This window comes from Protopterus annectens, chromosome 4.part0 (genome assembly GCF_019279795.1).
Source record: "Protopterus annectens isolate FY-2018-M chromosome 4.part0, PAN1.0, whole genome shotgun sequence".
Classification (NCBI taxonomy): Eukaryota; Metazoa; Chordata; order Ceratodontiformes; family Protopteridae; genus Protopterus; species Protopterus annectens.
In genome coordinates this window covers 625,627,040-625,645,516 of record NC_056733.1, presented here as the reverse complement: position 1 = coordinate 625,645,516, position 18,477 = coordinate 625,627,040, and the positions used below count along the sequence as shown (strand labels likewise).

Sequence of the window (18,477 nt, the reverse complement as noted above, 5' to 3'; positions counted from 1 at the left end):
TGTATGTTAAGCAGAGATCGCCTTTGAGTAGACGATATGCCACAGAGTCTAGCTGAAGTTTTTTTTTTTATACAGTCAGCATAGGGCATCTGCTTTAGGCCTGTGATTCTTTTAGTGAAGTATTTCTGCGGCCTTTCCAGCTGTTGCAGATGTCTTGTGAGGTACATACCAAATGGGGCATTGTACTCTATAACAAGTCTAATGAGGGATGAGTACAGTGTGACAATAACCACCTTTTTTCTGGATGAAAAACCCTCCGTAGATTCACTATATCTTCCGCCTTAGTGTAGGTAGCATAGTGGCGGTGTAGATTTCCTAGTCTGCAGTTGGACTACAGCAGTATTCTGCTAAGTGAAGCAGCTTCTTCATTTGGATAAGGGTTTTCTGTGGGACTCTAGTTTTTACTTGTAGACCTGACTTCATGTCAGGCACTTACTTGATTGGATCTTAGCTGTTCTACAACCAGAATGTAAATTTCTGCCATCTCTGTACACCATGTCCTTGTAGATGGTAGATCTGCAGCTGAGCACTGGCTGATAAGTAGCTTCCTAAGGGTGTTCTATAGCTTTGTCTACCTTTGAAGAACCTTCTTTACTGGGGTCTATATTACATTTGCAAAAACCCCTTTCAGCGAATGACTCCAATGAAAGATACCCAGCAAAATCAAACTCCCACGAATGGCCATTTCAGCAAATTTTTTTCTATGAGGAAAAAACGCTTGGCCATCATCGGGAATTTGCCCTTTTCCCCAGTGCAGTGCGATCTCAGAATTGGTATATTTAGTTAGAGAGGTGTGGGGGGAAAGGGTTTTAAATTTTGTCTGGTTTTAGGTTGGCCAAGCATTTTTTCCCCCTAGGACAAAATTCACTGGAATGGCTGTTTGACGGAGTTAGATTTCGCTGGTTATCTTTAATTGAATAGTCATTCACTTAAAGCGGTTTTCGTGGATGTCATATAGACCCCTTGACTGGCAGGCTTCCTGTCCTCTATTCCATCTGTCTGATTTGGTCGCTGTGAAGTTCATCTCTTCATAGGTGCTTGTTTTGATGATCATCTGTACTTGCAGGATCTCCATACTGAAAGCCATTACTTGTAGAAAGCTAGCTGATATTTCAGAGGGATTGGCTGTCCCTTAGGACTAGCCCATATTTCTCCAAAATGCCCCTGTAATGGTATCCCTATTGTCCATGAAACCAATACAATGCTATTTCTATTTTCTTTGGGATAGTAGAATCCAGGGAACATTGAGACCTTCATACTTTGGATGTTTAGTGCCAGCTCACGCTTTACCTAAAAGAGGAACCATGAATATAAGAACATGGAAGAGGTGCTTGGCTGCTTGAATCCATAAAGAAGATGTGCTAGCAGTGGCTAAGCAAACCCTTTTTAGTGTATGACTATCTGCATTGTGTTTTCTGTCAAGTGACAAACCTCCATTTGGAAAACACTGCTGTCAAAGGCAAAGGCACTACAAGTGTACTTCCTTCAGAAATGTCCATAGCGCATACATTTGACCACTGACGTTTTGTCTTTATATTATACCTTCACCAGGTAGTATGGCTTGGACTTGATTCCATTATGGTTTCCTCTGGTACCTTGATGCTTTAGGACTGCCTCCTTAGAGGTTTAATTTTCACTTCTTGGGATGGTTTGTAAGTGTTACCTACTGCAGAAGAACTCTGAAGTCAGACATAAGCAGATAAGTCAGCCATCTAGTGTTGTTTACTTGTTATGATTTTGTATTTTAGGATAACAGCACAAGAAGTTTAGGTAGAGATGTTTTTTAAGAACTAAGTGCCAATTTAAAATCAGGTGCTAGAATCACATGATTTTATTCTATTTAAATAAGTGTTTTATGTTGAATGGCCTTACTCGAATGAAGCCCTGTGTATAAGAGGATGAAAGCGCTAAGTATTTATGGTTTTACATGTTAAATAAATTTTGACTATAGTTACGAGTTTCCACCACATGGTAGCGTTTTGTTTTTTAATTTTTTTTATTTGCACCTATTTGGGTGTCTTCTATTGGTTATAAGCAGATACATTTATATTCACTGGTCTGTGAAAGGTCTTCTGCAGTGTGTGCTTTTGACTCTTCATTATTCCTTCAAGCTAGGTAGCGTCCCTTTCCTTCAGCAGAAGACGTATCTTCTATTTAAGTTCAGCAAACTAATTTCTTGTTTCACAAATTATATCGGAAACACTACGTTGCACAGCAGTAATGCAGTGATATTTTTATCATTATCATGCCCCACGACAATGGTGGAAAATGGAGAAATAGAAATGTCCTGTGGTCTCATATTCTTAGTATTTTAATAGGAAACACAGTGGAAGAAACAAGTTTAAGAGAATATCCCAACTAGAAGAGATGGATATTGACCACTTACAAAGAAACTAGTTTTCTCTCTGTGAATGATGCCTTAGCATGCATTGTCAGGGATTACACTCTTCCCTCAAATGTAGGAATGAGAGAATTTAGAAATGTGCTGATTTTGGATGGTCCAGCAGAAAAAATCCCAGTGGCTATCCACTGCAGAAGACCTCTGTAGAGTTCAGCTTATACGATGGGTATCTAACTGTATAACTCTGAACAAGTTACTTAACCAGACACCACACCCAGGCTGAGTATGAAAAAGATCAATGGAGATTGTCACTGTACCCAGAAAAATAAATACAATTTAAGTTATTTTTCATACTGTTTGGATTGATGGGGTGCAAGCTTCTAACTTACAGAACCAGGAGGTTAATGTGGAGTACACTTACAAGGAGTATTTGCTTATGTAGCTGTAATATTAAGTGTATTTTCTGCTTGTTGTTCACATGTAGGAGCTGGAAGAGAGTTCTCGTGAAGCTCAGACAATGGCACAGCGCATGGAGGCCCACCAGGCACAGAAGGAGAAGTTGTATGAAGATAAAATAAAGGTATGTGACACCTTACTTTAAAGACACCTCATTTGGCTTATTTTCCAACATATACTGTATGTAAAGGTCACTAGCACCTTCTTTGGAACACCTGCATTGCAGTAATAGTGATGTGGTGTTTGTTGTGTTGTTTTGGTAAACAGTGGCAGTAGCTGTACGTTTCGGAGTGGCACATGTAGTATGCAGCTTCAGAAACATTCTTCTTAGAAGAGTGACATTAATTCTGTGTTGTCATTTCTGCTGTCCTCCTGTGATGTTGATTTTGTACCTCTGGCATTGGTATTGACTACAGCTGTTAACTGTGTAACATTTGTTCAGATAATATGCAGAAGTTAGACCTATTTGCCAGGAAACCATTGATTCCCCTTGCAGTAAATCTAGTCAATGAAGATAGTCTTTTGTGATTTTACTGTTGTGTGGATACCCTGCAGTGAGTCTTAACACTTGTGCATGTCCTTTTCTGGTCTCTCATGTCCATCTTTTTAAAAAACCCTAGTTCTACTCAAGGTACTCTTACCACCTTTGTTCAGCACACAACATCCTTGCATCAAATCTGTGAGACATGCACCTCAACAATCCCCTGTTCATTCTGGCCACTTTAATATTTTGATTCTCTTCCTAATCTGCATGGTAGGAAAGTTCCAATGTTTAGTGCTTTAAAAAGTATATTAAGAGTACATTTATAAAAGCACCCCATTCTGCAGAAAGCTCCACATTTCACGTAGAAGTGAAGCAGTGCTCCACTTTAAAACAGTGATGGTTCTGCCTTCTGTTTTCTGATTGCCTCTCAAATCACAATTATAGCCAGATGGCAGAGAGAGAAAGGAAGCTAATCAGAGATAGACATCTGGATGCAAGGCTGTGGCTTCAGGACAGCCTATTAAACCACCCTGGGCATTGTCAGGAAAAGAAAATAATGTGATGTATATTCCTTTTTCCCCACACTTAATGCAGCTGTGGCTAATCACATTTACTGATGGGCAGAAAAAAAGGCAAACCAGGAATAAATCTGAAATACCCCCTATTGCAAGTGGGTGTATGTTTGTGTGGTGGGGGCTGTCAACTTCTTGGACTAAGAATCTGCAAAAAGGCAAAAAAATCAGGATGAAGTTCCCAAATCAGAGACAGATTATAAATATTGTCCTTGTATACTTAGAAATGTATTAGAATAACAGGTTTTACTTTAGCATGCATTTGCTGAATGTTATGAGGCTGTAACACAAAATGTCTGTCATTATTTAGTGAATGCAGTACTCAATGTGTAAAAAATGTCTGAAGAACAGTCATACATCTGAGAAAAAAAAATCACAGGTATTCAGTAAAATCAAGGATTGTTGAGAACTGTGTGTATCTTTGGCTGTAGAATAAGAGATGTAATGCTTTGCACTGTGAGTTTGAGAGCAGTGACTTTACAGTTGGTACAATTTATATGTTTTTCAATTCACTGAATCAGAATCAAGCATCTGAGGAGTAGACACACAGTAGTGTCTATGATGACCCACCACTGGACCACTAATCAGAGCCTCAAACCTCACCACTGTGGGGGATGTACACTGAGAGGGTAACGGGCACACACACAGTATTTCCAGATGCAGCTCTACATCAAGTGCAATTTCCCTTAAGAACACACAGAGACCACAGTCAGTCTCCGGCTAGTTTCTCCCTCTCTCTCCAGATCCCCAATAAGACTCCCCACTGGCACAGCTATAGAGTGGAGATCTCAGCTGAGTGGCCAAGCCAAGACCTCCAGCACCCTCTCTGTCCAGTCACTGCTTTGTGTCCCTGCCCAAGTAGATGGACACACACTCTTTGAGGTTTGGTTTGCACGCACACATACACACACACACACACACACACTACACACACACACACACACACACATATATATATATATATATATATATATATATATATATATATATATATATATATACTGTAAAGTCCAATACTTCACCTTAGCTCTCCAGTACCACCCATTCCCTAATAAAAAAAGAGAGACAAGGCATGGAAAACAGAAAAAAACAAAGATTTTAGCAGACTTGCAGAAATTTAAACAACTTGGAAATCTGACTAAAAACCCATTAACAAAGACAGAAGAGATTTCTTCTACAACCACCCCTCAGTTATGAGATCTAATCCAAAAAATTCTGGAACTCAATAAACCAAATACTACACCTTGGTATTCCAAGCTCCCCTAATCCATATCCAGATAAAATTCCAGAAGAAACTGCCTCCACCTTCAACACCTATTTCATTGACTTCATATCCAAACTATTTAACCCTAACTCCAACCCATCCACTCAAAGCAATATTTCTAACTACACAGAATCCCCACAGAACTCAACCACTATAAATAAATTCACACTTAAACCTATACTTACCAGATGCATCAAATCTTTGTTCTCCAAATTAAAACCATACTCAGCATCTGTAGACATCCCCTCTCGGTTTCTTCAAATAGCCCTTCCATCTGGAAACATTTCTATGCTTTACCCATACATAAAGGAGGTAACTCCACTGACATTACCAGTTTCAGACCTATCGCTATCCTGTCACCAATCTCCAAAATTCTCGAAAAATGTATTCATAAACCAGTCATACACTACTTAATTCAAGAAAACCTGCTTACACCAACTCAGCACAGATTTAGACCTAAACATAGCACTATCATTGCCCTACTACTCTTCCTTAATTCTGTTTCCCTAAGCCAGAGAAGACAACAAACTTATCTCCTGCCTTTTCTTATACCTCTCAAAGGCTTTTGACATTGCCTGCCATCCACTTCTTAATGCACAAACTAATCTTACCTCTGTAACCGACTTCAAGAAGTGAAATGGCACTCTGCTCACTCCCCGCCTCTTTCACTTAAAATGGGTGTCCCGCAAGGATCCATCCTTGGGCCACTACTTTTTAACATCTTTACCAACTCACTCCACTCCTCATGCCCTCTCTCAACTCTTGTCCAATAAGCTAATGACTCTACAGTCATCACTATTGCTGACTCTCCCTCAGAACTCATCTCTGCCACCCAGACTACCTTCACCATAGTTGAAAACTGCCTCTCTGAAAACCAACTAATCCTTAATCCCCTCAAAAAAACAAGTTAATACTTTTTCTACCAATAAACTATAACCACATCAGATCCACCTTCTCAATGTGGTCCTCTAAATGACACCTTAATTGAGGCTGAATCCAATACAAAGCCATTAGGAGTTATTATTGATTATTGATGACCGTCTTAAGTTTGACTTGCATATCAACAACTGTATCAGGAAAACCCATCAAAAAGTAGGACTCCTATATCGCAACAAAAAATTCTCACCATGGAAGCTAAGGTAGCTCTCTCCCATGCTTACCTTCTACCCAGTCTACTGTACAATTTTCAAGTTTTTACTAATCTTAATTCAACTCTCCTTGCCAAACCCGAATCAACCTACAATAAGATAGCTAGATTTGCCACCCAGCAAACCTACAAGTCCAATCACTGCCTCTCACTGAAACAGCTAAACTGGCTCGAACTACCACACCACCTCCTCTTCTACCAGCTCCAGATCATTCACTGCATCCTCTACCAACCTTCTTACTGCCCCACCCTTTCATCTCTATTCTCCCACTACTCACCTGCTACACCTCTCCGGAGCTCCACTCAAGACCTTCTATTAACTCATAAACCAAAAACTAAGTCTAGCCGTAATCTATACAGCTGTAACCTCACCAAAGCTTGGAACAGTCTCCCACTTGAAATTAGGTCTAATAAGCAACTAAAAAAATTTAAGGCTGCCACCACAGAATACCTGAAAAGTCAATGGACTTACCATTGTATTCGTCCCTCATAAGCAATGCTCTACGAGAAAATCCACAAACTGTCCTGTCTGTATTTTATTGACTCCCTACTGTAACAGTACTCAGTTATTTCCATGCTCTTTACTACTCCCTGATGAGAATGTGAGCTATAAATACGATAAGGGACTTTGTTTTATTATTTGTGATGTTAATATGTACTGTATGCCCTCTACCAATTATGGTTATATTTCTATATTACTGATGTATTCATTAATTTATTATAGACATTCTAGATTATTCTTTTTTCTGCTTAAAAGATTGTTGCATATGCTTAACTATGTTTAATCTTTTGGAGCTTTTCTTCCCGGGCCTTCGCTGAAAAAGGGCTACTTAGCTCAGTTGGACCAACCCGGTCAAAAAATGTAAAATAAATAAAGACAAGTAAACACACACACACACACACACACACACACACACACACACACACACACACACACACACACACACACACACACACACACACACACACTTTGCTAGCTATGCCCCTTTCTGCCCAGACTACAAGGCAGTTATCACTGCCATCAGCCAACTCCTTATCAGCTACATCTGATGTTATCCATGTCACTATTCCTCACTGTTGCATCATAGGATCCAAACTGGCAACTTATCAGACAGCTTTTAGGCTTGAGCTCCTCCACTCCCATAATCCCTTGCTGCCCTCTAATTCCTCGGGTCCTTAATCACCAGACATGACATCTCCACTTCCTCTAGGTCCCACAGGACCGGGGAAGGAGGGAGGGATAGTGATGAATAGTGACATAGGATAACACAGATAAGTTATGGTAAGTACATAAGTCTTTATCTGATGTTGATAAGTGCATAACTCTTTATTTGATGTTATCCATGTCACTGTTCTTTACTCTTGGGTCAGAGTCCCCAGCTACCCTAAAACCCTGGGTGGCCTCATGGAAGGACATGCTAAAGGACTGTGGGGGCAAAGAAAGCCCTGGTCGTGGAAACTAAGTTGAGCTTATAATGATTAACAAATGTGATGAGTAGACCAGGTGGCTGCAGCACAAATCTCATCCAAGGAATGCTGGGTCAAAAAGACAGCTGACATAGCCACAGACCTAGTGGAATGGGGACTGACTGGTCCTGGTAGTGACAAACCCTTTAAGGAATAGACCATGGAAATATATTTTGAAATCCAGTGAGATATAGTAATCTTAGAAACCGCCTGACCTTGTCTGTTAATAGAAAATGCCACAAACAGCTGGCCAGATTTGTGGAAACTCTTGGTCCTGTCCAAGTAGAAATGTAGTTGCCTATGAACGTCAAGTGTATGCAGTATAATATTCCCCTTTATTGAAGAAGTTGGGGAAGAAAACTGGCAACTGCATGGACTGATTCAAATTTGTCTCCATGGCTACCTTGGGCATGAAGGAAGGGTTGGTCTGGAGAGTCACTCTGTCTTTATGAAATATCAAATCATCATCTTCTTTTGGCTGTTCCCGTTAGGGGTCGCCACAGCAGATCATCTATTTCCATTTCTTCCTGTCCTCTGCATCTTGCTCTGTCACACCAACCACCTGCATGTCCTCTCTCACCACATCCATAAACCTTATCTTAGGCCTTCCTCTTTTCCTGTTACCTGGTAGCTTCATCCTTAGCATCTTTTTCCCAATATACTGAGCATCCCTCCTCAGCGCATGTCCAAACCAACGTAATCGTTCCTCTCTGGCTTTGTCTCCAAACCTTCCAACCTGGGCTGACCCTCTAATATACTTATTCCTAATCCTGTCCACCCTCGTCACACCCAGTGCAAATCTTAATATCTTTAATTCTGCCACATCCAGTTCAAACTCCTGCCTTTTTCTCAAACACGGTCTCCAACCCATATAACATAGCTGGTCTCACTACCCTCTTGTAGACCTTCCCTTTCACTCTTACAGGTACTCGTCTGTCACAAATCACTCCTGACACTTCTCCACCCACTCCATCCTGCCTGTACTCTCTTCTTCACCTCTCTTCCACACACACCGTTACTCTGAACTACTGACCCCAAGTATTTAAACTCATCCACCTTTGCCACCTCTACTCCTTGCATCCTCACCATTCCTCTATCCTCCCTCTCATTCACACACATATATTCTGTCTTAGTCCTGCTGACCTTCATTCCTCTTCTCACTAGAGCATATCTCCATCTCTCCAGGGTCTCCTCCACCTGTTCCCTACTCTCACTACAGATCACAATGTCATCTGCAAACATCATAGTCCATGGGGACTCCTGTCTGATCTCGTCTGTCAACCGGTCCATCACCATTGCAAATAAGAAAGGGCTCAGAGCTGATCCTTGATGTAACCCCACCTCCACATTAAACGCATCCGTCACACCCACCGCAGACCTCACCACTGTCACACTACCCTCGTACATATCCTGTACCACTCTTAAATACTTTTCTGACACTCCTGACTTCCTCATACAGTACCACAACTCCTCTCTAGGCACCCTGTCATATGCTTTCTCTATGTTTACAAAAACACAGTGCAACTCTTTCCGACATTCTCTGTACTTCTCCATCAACACTCTCAGAGCAAAGATCGCATCTATAGTGCTCTTTCCAGGCATGAAGCCATACTGCTGATCACTAATCATCACATCCCTTCCTTGCTTCCACTACTCTTTCCCATAACTTCATGCTGTGACTGATCAGTTTAATCCCTCTGTAGTTACTACAGCTCTGCACATCACACTTATTCTTAAAAATCGGTACCAAAACACTTTTTCTCCATTCCTCAGGCATCCTCTCACTTTCCAAGATTTCATTAAACAATCTGGTTAAAAACTCCACTGCCATTTCACCTAAACACCTCCATGCTTCCACAGGTATGTCATCTGGGCCAACAGCCTTTCCATTCTTCATTCTCGTCATAGCTATCCCTACTTCCTCTGTCTAGCAAATCGGTACAGGTCCTTTTCTCCCTCCTTAGTGTCCAACCTTTCATACAACTCTTCATATGCCTTATCCTTAGCCTTTGCCACCTCTTTCTTTGCCATGCACCTCATCTCCTTATACTCCTGTCTACTTTCTTCATCTCTCTGACAATCCCACTTCTTCTTTGCCAACCTCTTTCTCTGTATACTCTCCTGTACTTCCTCATTCCACCACCATGTCTCCTTGTCGACCTTCCTGTCCAGATGTGATACCAAGCACCTTTCTAGTAGTCTCCCTTACTAGCTCTGCTGTAGTTACCCAGCTATTTGGTAACTCTTCACTGCCACCCATTGCCTACCTTAACTCATCCCTGAACTCCACCTCACAATTACCCTTTTTCAATTTCCACCACTTGATCCTTGGTGCTGCCCTCACACTCCTTCTCGTCTTCTTGATAACCAACGTAATCCTACAAACCACTATCCTATGCTGCCTAACTACACTTTTTCCGGTCACCACTTTACAGTCTCCAATCTCCTTCAAACTGGCCCTCCTACATAAGATATAATCCACCTGTGTGCATCTTTCTCCACTCTTGTATGTCACCCTATGCTCCTCCCTCTTGTTAAAATACGTATTCACCACAGCCATGTCCATCCTTTTCGCAAAATCCACTACCATCTGACCTTCTGCATTCCTTTAACACCATACCTCCCCATCACTTCCTCATCCCCTGTGTTCCCTTCACCAACATGCCCATTGAAATCTGCTCCAATCACCACTCTCTCACCCTTGGGTACAGTCATCACCACTTCATCCAATTCACTCCAAAATTTTTCTTTCTCATTCATTGGACACCCAACTTGTGGAGCATATGCACTAACAACATTCATCATTACACCGTCAATTTCCAGCTTCATAAACATCACTCTATCCGACACTCTTTTCACCTCTAAAATTCTCTCAGCATACTACGCCATTTCTCCTCCCATCCACACCATGATAAAACAATTTGAACCCACCTCTGATGCATCTAGCCTTACTCCCCTTCCATCTGGTCTCTTACACACACAATATACCAACCTTCCTTCTGTCCGTCATATCAGCTAGCTCTCTCCCTATACCAGTCATACTGCCAACATTCAAAGTTCCGACCCTCACTACCACAGTCCTAGCCTTTCTCCTCTCTTCCTGCCTTCAGCCATGTCTTCTGCCTCTTCTTCTCCTTCGGCCAACAGTACCCCAATTTCCGCCAGCACCCTGTAGGCTAACAGTACTGGTGGCAGAATATCAAATATGGTGGTTTAATAGAAAAAGTCTACAACTTGGAAACTCTTCTTGCCGATGTTATAGCTACCGGAAAAGTGGTCTTCCATGATAGAAATTTCATATCACAAGTTGTAGCAGGTTTGAAGGGACTCTGTGTAAGAGATTGCAGCACAAATGAAAGGTTCCAAGGGGGAGAAGGAGTATGACAATAGGTAATAGCCTTAATCAACCATTTAGAAATAGTCTGGTTTGATACTAGTTGTTCCTTCTTACCTTCACAAGAAATGAACAATTGATCCGATGATCTGAAAGATTTAGTTTGTCAAGATAGTACCTGAGTTTGTCTGTGGACATCCAAGGTATGGAGTAACATTTCTCCCTCATTTTTAGGTTCAAGAAAGAATATGGGGAGATAGATAATTGACTTAAAGTTAGATAGCACTTTAGGCATAAAAAAGGATTAGTTCTGAAAGAAACCTTGTCCTTGTGGAAATGAGATAGGGTTAATTCAGCATAAGAGCTTGCAATCAGATACCCTTCTTGCAGAAGTCAAAGCAGTCAATAAAATTGTTTTCCATGGTAAGAACCTCAAGTCAGGCAGATTAGCTGGTTCAAATGGAGAAAGTGTTAGTTTCTCTAACACAGAATTAAGATTTCCAGGAGGGGCCACCGGTTTACTTCGAGGCCTCTTCTGCAAAGCCCTTTTGAAGAACATTTTGACATGTGACTGTCTTGGAAGAGGAGGATCCATGGACTAACATTGCTGAACTGTCTGATGAACCTTGATAGAGGAATAAGAAAGGCCATAGTATAGTAAGTCACTCAAATATAGTAAAATTAGAGAACAACTAGCTCTGAATGGGTGCTGGTTATGTTGTTGACACCAACTAGAAAACCTTTTCTGTTTGCTACTGTATGACTTTTAGTGGCAGGATTTCTTGCCTCCATTAGTACCTGATGCACGACCTCAGAAAACAGGTGCCTAAAGGGAATTAAGACCCCATCATCCAGGCGGTCAGTTGAAGAGTCCTGATTGTTAGTTTCTATTTGTGATGGTTTGCATTGTTCCTCTCTGATGGAAAGTTAGAATCCTGTAGAGTGAGATTGTGCTGTGAAGCTATATCCCAAGCTAACATGGCTAGTCTGCAAAGAGGGTACGACCTAGTTCTCACTTGCTTGTTGATGTACCACATCACTGTGGTATTGTCTGTAACTACCTGAAGAGGTCCCAGGGACCAAAGGTAGTTCAGAGAATTAAGTGCCTTGATCAGGGCAAACATGTCCTTGATATTTATGTGCTTGGCTCTGTCCTTAGTGCCCCACACCCCCTGAGCTTTTGTCTCTCCGGAAACTGCTCCCCAAGTAAAGTCTGAAGCATCTGTGGTGACTAACTGCTTTGGAGCAGGGAAGGAAAAGAGGTGACCTTAATTTAAGGATATCTGTTGTCTCCACCAAGTGATTTCTCTTGTGACAAATCCTAGTACTGGGATCTAAAAAGATAAAAGGTGTTGATACTGGGACCAAAAAGATTTCAGATTATCACCTTATCATTCTCATGTAGAGTCTTGTCCAGGGGTATTATGCGAATCATAGAGATACCCGAGACCCAAAGTCCTGAGGTATTCCCTTGCAATGACTGAAGTCCAAGTGGAAAAACTTAGAAATAAATCTAAAAAAGACCTATTTTTTTCCTGCAGAATAAATGCATTTTGAACTGAGATGTCTAGTTGACTTTCCAGGAACACAATCCTGTGTGAGGGAGTCGAGAAGACTTTAATTATTTTTTTTAGAATCCCAGTTTGTGCAAAAGATCTCTCGCCCAACAGAGAGATTCCTGATATTTTACAAAGATAAGGAAGTTGTCTAAATACCGAAAAATGTGGATAGCCTGTAGCCTGCAGTGAGCTGTAACTGGAGCTCAACACTTTGTGAATACCATTGGTGCAGTGGATGGTCCAAAGGTTGAGGCAGAGAACTGATCATGTGGTCCAGACACACACAACCTTAAGAAAAGCCTGAAGCGTGGATAAATAGGGATGAGATCAGCATTTTTAAGTCTAGTGTTACCAGGAAACTTGAAAGTAGTAGTAGTAGAGGTCACAGGCTGTGAAGTGACATCATTTTGAGTTTGTGCACCATCACAAACAGGTTTAACACAGAAATATCCAGAACTTGTCTCCAAGTGTTTTCATTCTTTGAGATCAGGAGCATCATTGAATAAAACCTCTTCCCCACCTGGGAAGGAGGAATTGGTTCTATCACTCTTTGGGACCACATGTGATGAGCAAGTGGAAACCAAACAATCTGATTTTCTTCGTGTTTCACTGTTGCAGTCATCACACTTTGGTTATCTGCCTGTAGGTAGCCCTCAGTCGGCCCGAATACCAGAGTCTTAGTATTTCTGCGTCAGATGCTGTCGCTTCTTCCATGATGTCAGGTCGTCAGGGGTATAAAAACAGTCAGCCAACACCATTACATCAGTCTTTCTTGCTGAGGAGGAGCCCAAAGCAGAAGCAATTCGCAAGTGCCAGTCGGCCGCTACCTGAAATTTTTCGAGTTGATAATCCTGAAGTCTTCTAAAGCTAAGTACCCTGTTGGGGATCCTTTTTTCTTGCTCTAACCGATGTCAGAAAAAGTTAACAATTGTCTTGCCTATGGAAAGCAAATACCTCACAGAGATTTTCATTCTTACTGCGTCACCTGTTTAGGCCCAGACCACGACATCCCTCACTGTCGGTTTTGTGCCTTGTTTAACGCCCAAACCATTCGTCGTTGGGCTATTTTTGTTGCTAAATTCTTTTGCTGTTGATCTCTGTATTCCGAAATGGCTTCGGTAAGCCATCAGACTACTGATCATCTGAAAAAACATAAGGAATAAAGACAGAGACAGACCGCATAGGTCCAAAACTGCCGACAACGCTTCCATTAATCTAGTCACCAGTCAGCCGGTACTCAGTGAGGTGACTTTTTCAGCCCCTAATGCCCACTTCTGTGGATTCGCAGGCTGCGAGATGCTTCTTCGACTATGGAACCAGCGGATGTCTGTACCTTGGATGGGTCCGGAGCCGCTGTGCAGGCACCGGCTTCTGAAGGTGTTTTCCGACCTACTGATGTTCGAATCAAACCAACGACTTCTTTTTTAGCCAAAACTACTGAGTTTCTTAGGCCCAGAGTAAGCACTATGCCTAGAAAACAGACGACCAAAGTGCATGCTCAGGCCCCCATACCACAAAAACAAATGCTTAGAATGGTTGAAGACCTTATAACGCTAATTAGGGGAAGGCAGCCTTCCACTGCTAAGAGACAAAGAATTCAGTTGCCTTCAGATTCTACAGACCAGAAGTCTGATGACTCTGACCTTTCTGATTATCAGGACATGCCTTTATCAGCCTATGAGGATTCAGATGCAGAGGAATCCATTCCCTCTGCCTCCCCTCCATAGGGTTTCTCTTTTGGTGAAACCTTGCATACTTTAAAAGAGCATTTCCATTGGGAATGCCAAGACTATCCTCTGTCCAAAAAGAGACTCATAGAATTTTTAGAGCTACCTCAGCACATGCCTTTAGCTATTCCCCCGTCCTAGATGTTGTGGATGATGTTTTCTTGGAATCCAGTCTTACTCCAGACACCTTACCTCCAGCCCCTAAGAAACCGGACAGGTACTACTGAGTACCTGAGTCCCACAAGTTTCTTTTCAAGAATCCTACTGCTGATACAGAGATCATTTCCCAAGGACCTAAAGATATTAAGGCTACTACAGTCAAAAACCCTACCCCTTCGGACAGGGATTACAGAACTTTAGACAGATGGGGTAAGAAGGTATATACCTCTGCAACTCTTGCTATCAGGGCATTGAATTGCCAGTTTCACATGCTGAAGTACCAGCAACAGGTTATGGATCTCTCTAAGCAAAAAATGATAATATTTCCAGATTGTGCAGAAAATAAAGATTTGCAAGAGCTTATGCATTCTGCAAACCAAGTTAGTAAGCATACTTTGCAGTGTGGTTTTGATGCCCACGAAGCATCTTGCAGGGCTGCAGTCACTGGCTCTGTATTGAGAAGACATGCTTGGCTGAAGGAGCAGACCTTGTCAGATCATGTTAAATCCAAATTACTAGATGCTCCTTTAAATAAAGACATTTTGTTTGGCACCAAAGCAGAAGTTGTTTTTAAAAAGATGGAAGAAAAAGCTTAATCTATGCAAGTTGTTAAAGAATTCTTACAAGTGCAATCAGTTCGATTCAGTAGGGATTGCCCTTCAAAATACTGGTCTTTTCCAGTCCCCTCCAGGCCTTCCCAAACAAGACCCAGGGGAAACAGACCACCCAGACTACAGTCTCAGGGTATGCAGAGATCTAAGCAATGGAGTTCTCCTACCCCTAAAACAAGGAGTGGCAAGTCACCTCCCTGTAGAAAAAGTTCACAATGACTACTCAGCTCTACCTCCCAGCCCTGCCCAATTGCTTGTGCCCCTAGGAGGAAAACTTGCCTTTCATGCAAAAAACTGGATGTCCATCACTCGGGACAGATGGGTCCTCAACATTATATCCCAGGGGTACAAATTCTATTTCCATTCATTGCCAACTCCAAGCGGGTTTCCAGACCTTCCTCCAAACCAGTGGACAGAGGCTCAAAACCAAGTTCTTTCCCTGCTCAACATCAGAGCTATTCAGCCAGTTTCAGTAGAACAAAAGGGTTCAGGGTTTCTACTTCAGTCTATTCCTGGTACCCAGGAAAGAGCGCTCTTGGCACCCAATCCTGGATCTTTCAATTCTCAACACCTTCCTGGTGATAACAAAATTCAAGATACTTACCCTGCAACAGCTTCTCCCTATGCTAGCCATGGATGCCTGGTTAGTCACCCTAGACTTAAAAGAAGCTTATCTGCACATCCCCATCAGGGAATCATGCAGGAAATATATACGTTTTAGGGTAGGATCTATGCATGGTCAGTTCTCTGCACTTCACTTTGGCTTATCTACTGCACCCAGGGTATTCACAAAATGCCTGACTCCAGCCATTGCATACTGCAGGCAGAGAAATATCCAAATGTACCCGTACTTGGACGACTGCCTGATTCAGGCGGACAGCCAGGAGTTGCTGCTTCAGCACCTGGTATTTGTAAAAAGCCTTCTCACTTATTTGGGGTACACCATCAACGAAAAGAAATCACAACTGGTGCCCAGTCAAAAGATTGTATTCCTGGGAGCAAGCTTGGACACAACTTCCCAGATGGCATTTCTCACTTCAGAAAAACAAGTATCATCTGACAGACTACTTCAAGCAAATGGCCGCCAGAACCCAGCTAACTGCAAGAAAAATGCTGCAAGCCCTAGGATTCATGGCCTCATGTATTCTGCTAATTCCATATGCAAGACTACATATGAGGAAACTTCAATGGTACTTAAAAAGTCTTTGGTGCCAACATTCTCAGGACCTGAAAACAGTCATTCCTATCATACCTTTTCTGAGGGCAGAGTTCCTTTGGTGGGTAGAAGCATGCAACCACAACAAGGGACTGCATTTTACTCTACCCCACGCCTCCCAAACCCTGGCCACAGATGCATCAGACTATGCATGGGGGGGGGGGTCCACATGGCTGGCAAATGCATTCAGGGCCACTGGAGCCCAAGCCAAATTCTCCTGCACATCAACCAAAAGGAGATACTAGCTGTACAGAATGCTCTGACAGCTTTCAGATACTTAATCCTTCCAGGACAACTGCTGATAAAAACAGACAGTACCACAGTTATTTGGTACATAAACAAGCAGGGGAGAACCCATTCTTACCCACTCTGCATGTTAGCCATGACTCTGTGGAGCACAGCTTTGGACAACTAAGTCCATCTACAAGCTCAATTCCTGCCAGGCAAACAAAATTCATTGGCAGATGACTTAAACAGAAATCTCCTAGACCCACACGAGTGGAAATTGGAGCCCAGCACCTTCAACCTCCTGATCCAGAAGTGGGGGACCCCAGAGTAGATCACTTTGCCTCCACCCACAACCACCAGTTAAGCAAATTCTGCACTGGGAACCCTCAGAGCAGGGCCTGGAAAGTGGATGCCCTATTCCTTCAATGGGAACACCTCTCAATCTATGCCTTTCCCCTCTGCCCCTTCTGCCAAGAGTAACTACTGAAGATAGAAGACAGGCCAAGGACAATTCTGATTGCCCCAGACTGGCCACGCCAGCAGTGGTACCCACTCCTGCGCAGCCTGACAACGGTGCCACCCTGGCACCTACACCAGACCGCTACCCTGCTATCACAGCAGGAGGGACAGATTTTGCAGCCACAATTACAAACCCTTAATCTTGCAGCCTAGTTTATTCCTTGAATACTCCACCAGCAACCCTAAGTAAACAGGTGCTGGACGTCATTCTTGAAGCCAGAAGGCCTAGTACTAGGAAGTCCTATGCAGAAAAGATATTGTTTTTGGATTCAGTCTAAAGTAAAGGACACAACTTTGCCCTCATCTCTAATCCTGGATTACCTAGCAGAGCTACTCCACAGAGGCCTATCCTTCTCCTCCATTAAGATTCATGCCTCTGCCATTTCAGCTCATTACAACACTGAGCCACCTCTAGTTTCTCATCCTCTCAACAAACAATTCCTGAGAGGGGCTAACAACTTAAGGCCCCCAAGACCCCCTGCTTGAGACCTTAACTTTGTACTGGAAAAGCTCACGCTTCTCCCTTTTGAACCTGCTGCTTCAGCAGAGTAAAAATTCCTCTCTTGGAAAACAGCCTTGCTTCTAGCCATCACTTCAGCTAAAAGAGTGTCTGAGCTACAGGCACTGATGGCTGTGGAACCCTTTATTATCTTTCTTGCTGACAGGGTTTCCCTCAGGACTAACCCGTCCTTTATGCCTAAGGTAGTGTCCAGTGTGGCCTAAACCAATCCATCCATTTGCCAACCTTCTTCCCTGACCGTCAGAATAAAGGGGAAAAGATCCTGCACTCTTTGGACGTGCACAGACTGCTTAGATTCTACCTAGATAGGACTAAGCCTTTCAGAAAATCTGACCAGCTGCTAGTCAACTTTCCAACAGGGGCAGAGGGCAAGGCCATTTCTAAACAAACCATTTCCAAATGGATAGCACACTGCATCCATTTCTGCTACAAGCACCATGGAAAACCAACCCTTCAGGGGGTCAGAACACATTCCACTAGGGCTACTTCTACCTCTACAGCATTTCTCAGGGGAGTCCCTACCAGGGATATTCTGGAAGCTGCAACCTGGAGTTCTGTACACACCTTCACCAAGCATTACCACTTACCTATATTTTCCAAATCCAGAGCAGGATTTGCCATAGCAGTCTTGCAGGGCCTACTAGCCAGCCCTAACTCTTCTTGACTGCCTCCGCCCTTCCTTAGCTTTGGGAATCAACCCAAGTGTGATGACTGCAACAGTGAAACACGAAGAACATAGTACAGTTGTGTAAACTTACCATAAATGTAGATTTTCAAGTGTATTCACTGTTGCAGTCCTGGTTTCCCTCCCTCCAGCCCCCTATTTTTCTCTATCTTTCTATCTCTCCTCTCTATGGCTATTCCTAATGGTAT

General features: G+C 42.6%; 1 protein-coding gene across 1 annotated transcript in view; it reads left to right on the top strand.

Moving 5' to 3' along the window:
* CIT (citron rho-interacting serine/threonine kinase) overlaps positions 1–18,477 on the top strand; it is a 3,433,971-nt gene that overhangs the window by 1,397,094 nt on the left and 2,018,400 nt on the right. Inside the window, exon 18 of the mRNA XM_044069760.1 lies at positions 2,826–2,921. Coding sequence (XP_043925695.1) covers positions 2,826–2,921 — 96 coding nt within the window. The remainder of the gene's footprint in view (positions 1–2,825; positions 2,922–18,477) is intronic.